At 34.2% G+C, this 8463-nt stretch overlaps 1 protein-coding gene across 4 annotated transcripts in view; it reads left to right on the forward strand.

Annotated features, from left to right (window-relative positions):
* Positions 1 to 8463, forward strand: part of LOC106468227 (furin-like protease 1) — a 114075-nt gene that overhangs the window by 23092 nt on the left and 82520 nt on the right. For all 4 annotated transcript variants that reach the window (XM_022396559.1, XM_022396558.1, XM_022396560.1 and 1 more), the window contains exon 2: positions 5418 to 5516. In XM_022396559.1, coding sequence (XP_022252267.1) covers positions 5418 to 5516 — 99 coding nt within the window. The remainder of the gene's footprint in view (positions 1 to 5417; positions 5517 to 8463) is intronic.

Consider the following 8463-nt stretch of genomic DNA (forward strand, 5'->3'; position numbering starts at 1 on the left):
AATCAAGAAAGGACTTGTATCGCTGAAGTTCCTCGGAAAAAATGTCTACCGGACATTAACAAACAAGCAGATACATAACAATATGAATAAGTAGGTAAAGCATTTCAAGAAGTAAATTGTTCTGGGCCACCCTTTTTCTTGAGTATAATAATCTGAATGTAAAGATATGGATATCACTGTTTCTCATTTATTAAATTGACTTTGTTTTATTTATTATCACTTATTTGGTTATTCAGTAATATCACCTCTACTCCTTTGTCCTGTGGCTATTGGAAAATTTAAGGTAATTAATGAATATTAGAGTATGAAAAACCCTGACTCGTCCGTGAAGGTATGATAGCCCAAGGACATTTAGGGTGTGTGTGAGTGTATTGTGCATTGTATAATGTGGTGGTTAAAATAAATGATTACAATTGATATAAAATTGTAAAAAAGAACAACATCATGTAACATAGAGCAAAAAATATGAACTTACCTTGTGTATTTTGGCAACTCTGGTTTGCCATGGAAACATGTAAGGTCAGTTAAAATATTTTTCATTAATGCAACGTGATGCTATCTTTTATTGCTGTATATTGGTTTTAGCTTGAAGTAGCTTTTGGTATGAGTATAACTGAGTGCAGTTCATTGAAATCCCTTTTTTATTTTTGTACTTGGAAACATAAAAATGTTGATATTTCCAACTTTGAAATTGACAATATAAAAAAGTTTTAAAATAATAAGCTGAAACAAATTCACATTTGTGTAAATCATATTGTAATAATATTTAAAATTTTTGACATTGCGTCTTAAATTAGTATATATCAGACTAGTTATCTAGAAATCCTCAGGGATTTCTGCAAAGCAATGATCATAAAGGAATTCTAATTTACGGTGCTGTGACATAGGGCTTAAAAATTGGAGGTACCCCTCCCCACAGTACACCAAAACACAACCATATTTTTTTTAATGTACTGGTATATTAGAAGTATGAAATATATAGTTGTGAAAAAAAATAACCCATTTTCACATGTATTTATGTATGGATATCCAAAGGTACCATTTCTGGACACAACTTTTTTCAATTTAAACCCTAACACTATTTCTAATATTTCATTGTTTCAGGTTCTCTTTGGTAGAACAAGGCACAAATATATTTTTCTGATGTATTAGTATCTCCTAAATCGAAACAAGTGGTTGTGAAATAATTAACCCATTTTGACTTATTATTAAACATATCTACAGGTACCCTTGTACAAAATTTTACTCAAAAAGCTACATCCTAAGTCACTAAATCTGCAATAATATCATCCTTTCTTGTGATATCTTAACAAAATTTATACTGATGTCAAGTTTGAAGTAGGGTCTTTATTATTTAACAATATTTAACATCAATTCATACAAGGTTTATTATTAGTGTTTTAAATAGCTATTCAACATATCTATACCAAGGTTGAAGGAAGACTGGATTTTTATGGGGCAAAATAATTCATATATATTGTGGTGATATGATAAAGATGTTTGGAAAGCTAACAATATGTGGAAGAAATAACTGTATGTATAACATGTATTAAACCTCACTCAAGAAACTATTTTAGTGTATGTATTAGGATAATGCCAAGTGAATTTATACATACTGATTAATTACCAGTCATTTCATTTCAGTGACTTTTTGCATGTTTTATGAGTGTCTTTCATCTTACTTGCTGCTTATTTAAATCAGGAATGGCTTGATCAAACTAGCTTAATCTAGATTATAGTGAATTAGTTAATCTGGAGTTTTTATTTGTTGTCCTTTTGGGTAGGTTGACCAGGGATTTACATACACTGGTGAAAGATGGATTCAGAATCACCTGATAAAAAAGCACAGATTGTTTGAGGCTAAAAAACTGTATCATATGTATGAAAACACAGATTGTTCGATGCTAAAAACTGTATCATATGTATGAAAACACAGATTGTTTGATGCTAAAAACTGTATCATATGTATGAAAACACAGATTGTTTGATGCTAAAAACTGTCATATGTATGAAAACACAGATTGTTTGATGCTAAAAACTCAATCATATGTATGAAAACACAGATTGTTTGATGCTAAAAACTGTCATATGTATGAAAACACAGATTGTTTGATGCTAAAAACTCAATCATATGTATGAAAACACAGATTGTTTGATGCTAAAAACTGTCATATGTATGAAAACACAGATTGTTCGATGCTAAAAACTCAATCATATGTATGAAAACACAGATTGTTTGATGCTAAAAACTGTATCATATGTATGAAAATAGATAAGTGACTATTAGAGGACTGGTATCGACACAAAGCTATTGTATAGGTGACTATTAGAGGACTGGTATCAATACAAAGCTATTGTATAGGTGACTATTAGAGGACTGGTATCGATACAAAGCTATTGTATAGGTGACTATTAGAGGACTGGTATCGATACAAAGCTATTGTATAGGTGACTATTAGAGGACTGGTATTGATACAAAGCTATTGTATAGGTGACTATTAGAGGACTGGTATTGATACAAAGCTATTGTATAGGTGACTATTAGAGGACTGGTATCGACACAAAGCTATTGTATAGGTGTGTGTTACGGGACTAGTATTGACACAAAGCTGTTGTATAGGTGTGTATTACAGGACTAGTATTGACACAAAGCTGTTGTATAGGTGACCAATAAATGACTGGTATCGACACAAAGCTATTGTATAGGTGTGTGTTATGGGACTAGTATTGACACAAAGCTGTTGTATAGGTGACCAATAAATGACTGGTATCGACACAGAGCTATTCTATAGGTGACTATTAGAGGACTGGTATCGATACAAAGCTATTGTATAGGTGACTATTAGAGGACTGGTATTGACACAAAGCTATTGTATAGGTGTGTATTACGGGACTAGTATTGACACAAAGCTGTTGTATAGGTGTGTATTATAGGACTAGTATTGACACAAAGCTGTTGTATAGGTGACCAATAAATGACTGGTATCGACACAGAGCTATTCTATAGGTGATTATTAGAGGACTGGTATCGACAAAAACTTCAAACTTCACATCAGTATAAATTTTGTTAAGATATCACAAGAAAGGATGATATTATTGCAGATTTAGTGACTTAGGATGTAGCTTTTTGAGTAAAATTTTGTACAAGGGTACCTGTAGATATTGTTAATAATAAGTCAAAATGGGTTAATTATTTCACAACCACTTGTTTCAATTTAGGAGATACTAATACATCAGAAAAATATATTTGTGCCTTATTCTACCAAAGAGAACCTGAAACAATGAAATATTATAAGTAGTGTTAGGGTTTAAATTCAAAAAGGTTGTGTCCAGAAATGGCATATTTCATCACAATGCAAGATTAATCACATGAATAATATATATATTATGTCATACAGTATCGAAAGACATTACATAAGCTTCATTTTGGTACCACTTTTGTTAATATATCACAAAAACTGACAGGGTTATTACAATTTTAATGATTTTTGATGTGGGGTTCTGCAGTACCTCTTTATAACCTATAGTACCTCTGGATATCCATACATAAATACATGTGAAAATACGTTATTGTTTTTACAGCCATCCATTTCATACTTTTAATATACCAATGCACTAAAAAAATATGATTGTGTTTTGGTCTACTATAGGGACGGGTTCCACTAATTTCTAGGCCCCTTTTTGAAGATGGCCACAGCACTATAAGGATATGAAGGCTATTTGTTTTATTGAAATGAAAATCAAACTCAGAGGAACCTATCTTGCCAGCATTGTGCTTGATTATGGGGGAGAAATAATTCCAAAATCAGTGAAAGTGAACACCCCAGAGATTTTTGCCTTAAAAAAGCCATCTTGTAGACCTGATCATTTTACATGAACAGAATGATCTTTACAATAAAAGAAATGCAGCATCATTATGAAATAGATACACACATGAAGCATAAGTGTAAAAGTGGTACCATTTCATTAGAGTGGAAATATTTAATGTTTATCCCATGTGTGTGTGAATCACCAAAATAGTGAGTTAATAAAAGAAAATATATCAACAGTATTCTTATCTGTAAACAAAAAAAAAAACAGACTTGTTGGGTTTTTGTCTGTTCTGTAAAATAAACATCAAAGTTAGACGTAAAAGAGGGGTGCACCCTCTTAAGAAACCTATGGTTAAATTAATGTCCCAATCCTCATTAAATTCTAAAATACCCTAGCTACTTTTATTCAAAATGTAATATTTGTAGCATTTTTTGATGTTGTACCATGTTTACAAGTTGATTTTTTAAGTAAATTATTTTTGGCTAGAATAAACACATCTGTATGATGAGAGAGATTCTATTTTGTATATATCTACTTTTGAATCAGTGGTCCAACCACTATATGTAAGAGAAGTGTGCTTATTTGTAGAAATCTACTTTTAAATTAGTTCCTCAATGCTTATTAACCTCTAAAATAACACATCCATTTATTCCAAATGGACTGTTTGTTTTATGGTGATGTTTACAGCTTGCTTGTAAACAAATCCCATTTTGGGCAGGGATAAATGCACCTGGATCTAGGAAAGGGGATCTTTCTTTGTTGACACCTACTGTATTTTTAGATACTTCATCCAATTTTCATGAATTCATTGCACTTTTTTGGTGTTTTTCCATGCTTCTAGGTTCTCTCTAAAGAAATTGGGTTTTTGGTTAAGATAAACACACTTATATGTAAATGAGGGGGCACATATGTAGAAATATACTTTTAAGTTAGTGGTCCAATGCCTATTAACTCCAGATACCACAATTACTTTTTCACAAATCACTTTTAGGTGTTTTGTCATGTTTGGATGGGAGAAAAACAGGTGCATTTTGTTGTACATCCCTCCCACCCATCTTTTGATAGGTAGTTTTGAATTGGTACCACAGTGGAATTTTACCTTTCTAAAATAAACCAAAACGATAATTTGTGAATCAGAAGCCAACTTCAGTCTTGTATGATTTTGTATCCTTCTATTTCATTCTTGTAATTCTGAACTAAGCTATATAAATCCAAACTACATCAAATGCACAGAAATATTCAAATCTTTTAGCATTCATTGCATTGCCATTTTGACAACAAAGAACTGTATAAATTTAGGATGTATCATCTTCAAATGTAATGAAATATTTTAGGTGCCAAGAAAGATTTTGAGAAATTTGATTATTAAGAATGATTGGCTTTTTCTGTTATTATATAAAAATATATACTCTTTTGAATTATATATATATATAAAATATACCTTTGTGAATTATGAAATTCTATGTTATATCATTTCTGAGAAATAAACATGATCTAGAAAAAGACTTGTGGTACACAGGTGATTAAAATTTATTTTTAGTGTAAACATAGTAAACAGAAGTTAGTGAAGAATATTATGAAATATACAGTTTTTCTTCTTGCAGATACTCAAAGACTATTATCATTTAAGGCACCACAGTATAGCCAAAAGATCTATGGAGCAAAATGAATTTCATCACAAAAGACTTCGAGAGGAAAAACAGGTGAGGTTTATCTTGTTGTTTGTTGTTAAGTAAAATGCTGCACAATCAGCTACTTGCACTGTGTCCACTGCAGGGATTGAACTTGGTATTGTTGTGTTAACAAAATATAAAACATGAAATTTAAGGAAAAACTCAAAGCCAGCCCTTATCGTTCATATATTTATAAAACCTTTCTTTAAATTCCTTAAATTTACTGCATCCACCATATCTAAAGGTGATCTTTTCCAAATGCCAACCATCCTGTTAGGAAGATAAAATTGTCTGAGGGGAAGCTAACTCCTCCCCTGCCTAAATTGATATTTGTGCCCCATAGTTCTACCATTTTCACCATTAAGTGTAAAAAAAAAATGGTGCATCAACACTATCAATTCTCTTGACAGTTTCAAACATCTCCATCAGATTTTTTCTCTAACTTATCCTTTTTTCAAGAGAAAACACTTTCAAAGATCTTAACCTGGCCTTGTATGATAACCTTTTCCAACCCAGGAATCATCTAGTAGCCCTCCTCTGAATCCTTTCCAGGACTGAACACAATATATCAAATAAAGTCTAACCAGTGACATATACATTGAAATTATAACATTTTAGACTTGTGTTCAGTATTTGTATAGATACAACCTCAAATCCGGTTTGTCTTACCACCAGTAATAGCAGTCTGCTTGGAAGACTTGAGGGACTAATCAACCAAAAATACCAAGAACCTTTTCATCCACAACACTGTTAAGGTTACTTTCATCAAAATTGTACTTATAATTCAAATTATGATAACCCCATTATTACTTTGCATTGATTTTAATTAAAAGCCATCTGACACTTATTTGCCCAACTCACCAAAAAATCTGTTTATAAAGCAGTAGCAACACCCAAGACCGACATTATAAGTGGATGTAAATAATTTATTTAAAATTACGTCATCTATGTCTTTGATGTAAATCATAAATCAAATAGAGGAAGATCCTAACACTGAGCCCTGAAGTTCCCCACATGTAACATTAATCCAGTCTGACAGAATGCTATTTACGATAACCATCTGCTTTCTTCCATCAAGCCACTTTTCTATCCAATGAGCCAGCTAATTCCATACATCTAATCATTCTTGTGGAACTTTGTCAAATGCTTTTTCAAAATGCAGATACACCAAATCCACACCCTTACTCTCATCTACATAAGCAGCAACCTTCCGATATGGCACTTCCCTCCCCTCACAAGATTTGCTATTCTCATTCATTGCTGCCCTCTATGTGTGAATGTTTTTATTACACATTCCACAAGCCTTCCGCACTCCGTATTGGAATCAAATGATTCCAACGTGACTCTCCTGCAAATCATCATGCGTCACTTATCCACCAATAGGATCATAGTACACTCTCATGATGCATGTGACTCCCTCCATGTGCCTCTACCAAACTACCACTTCTCGTTTTGCAGAACTTGCACTTGGACTTCTTTCTTTTTTTCATCTGGTTTCGAGTTTGAGATCATATTTTCTCGAAGTGGTTTGAGTTAATTTAAAATGCTCAGTTTTTTTTATATTGTTTGAATTCTCTTACACTTATTGCAGTTGCATTTCTTATTTACTTCAAACGATTTTGTTGACTACATCACCATGAATTCCAAATTTATCATCACCAATTCGGTTGTCACACAGTCGATAGGCACTATACCACAGGCTTCAGGTTCTGGCAACCCAATGGGAGATTTGTTTACGTTTATTCCCAGGAAGATTGAACATTATATGGATCAACCTTTACCTCCAGACATTGCCCCTCTTCTTCCTGAACCTGTGGAACCTGGTCAGGTTGATGAGGACTTTGATTGCCTGTTTCAACCTCCTGATTTTGCTGTGCCTTCCCATATCCTCCCTGATGATTCTGTTTGGCCATCAATGGTTTTTCTGGACATTATTTCTCAGGTATGTGATGATTTATCCCTTGCTCATATATCTTACACTCTTGTCCTTTGTTATTGCATGAACATACTTCCCAACCCTATTTCGTGTTTCCCCCATCCCCTGACATTTGGGTTCATGCTGACCAATTTTCCTCTTAGTTGGGCAATGGTGTTAGTATGCCTCCTTCCCCATGGGCTTTGGATCAGTTGGCCCTTACATTTCATAGGACTAACTGTCTATATCTCGACCAACAACTGTTGGGTTCAGTTGTGCCCATTTGGGGGTGGGCTTGAATCTCCTGTTAGTCTCACTTATGCCCAAGTTTTCCGCTTCCATCTTACCCTCACGACCCTTTTGTGTTACCTTACCATGAATCATTTCCTGTCTGAGGCTCTTCACAGAAATCCTGAGTGGTTTTCTGGGGACACCCTCTCCCTCCTTACCTCCTCATTGGCTCATTTATTGTCTTTGGCTCTGGCTTTACAGATGTGGTATCTTTGTTGTTGGAACCTTTTAGGTCATGATGCTGTTTTATCTTGTACCCATTTACTTGCTTCTTTTCTCTGGGATTTGCTTATGGCTCTGTTTTTAAGACGTTTTGTCTTTCATATGGTCTCGGAATGCTTGGAGTCTCAGGTGGCATCTGGCCAGCAACACTCTACCATTTCCCATCTAGTTTCCCGTTTATCTCAGTCAGAACCAAGTGTGGCACCTATTTCAGTTCCACATTCTTCCCTTTCCCATCTCTGACCTGTCCCTCATTCCCATGGTGCCAAAGCTCGCTGTTTTTCTCGACGACGCACGGTTAACCATCAAATGTTCTGGTGACTACCTAGTGGGTTTGGGCCCAGTGGGAGCTTGCCTTATGGCCTTTGTTCATTAGTGGTGCCCTTTAATCTTTGATGTTTGGGTTCTTCAGGTTTTGTCAGAGGGATTTGAAATTCTGTTTCTTGCCCCACCTCCCTTGTCCCAGGTACCTGTTTCCTTCCCTCTACCATTTCCCATCTAGTTTCCCTGTTTTTATCAGTGATGCACAATACGCTGCCAACAGTTCTG

Source organism: Limulus polyphemus, unplaced genomic scaffold (genome assembly GCF_000517525.1).
Source record: "Limulus polyphemus unplaced genomic scaffold, Limulus_polyphemus-2.1.2 Scaffold2923, whole genome shotgun sequence".
Taxonomy (NCBI): domain Eukaryota; kingdom Metazoa; phylum Arthropoda; class Merostomata; order Xiphosura; family Limulidae; genus Limulus; species Limulus polyphemus.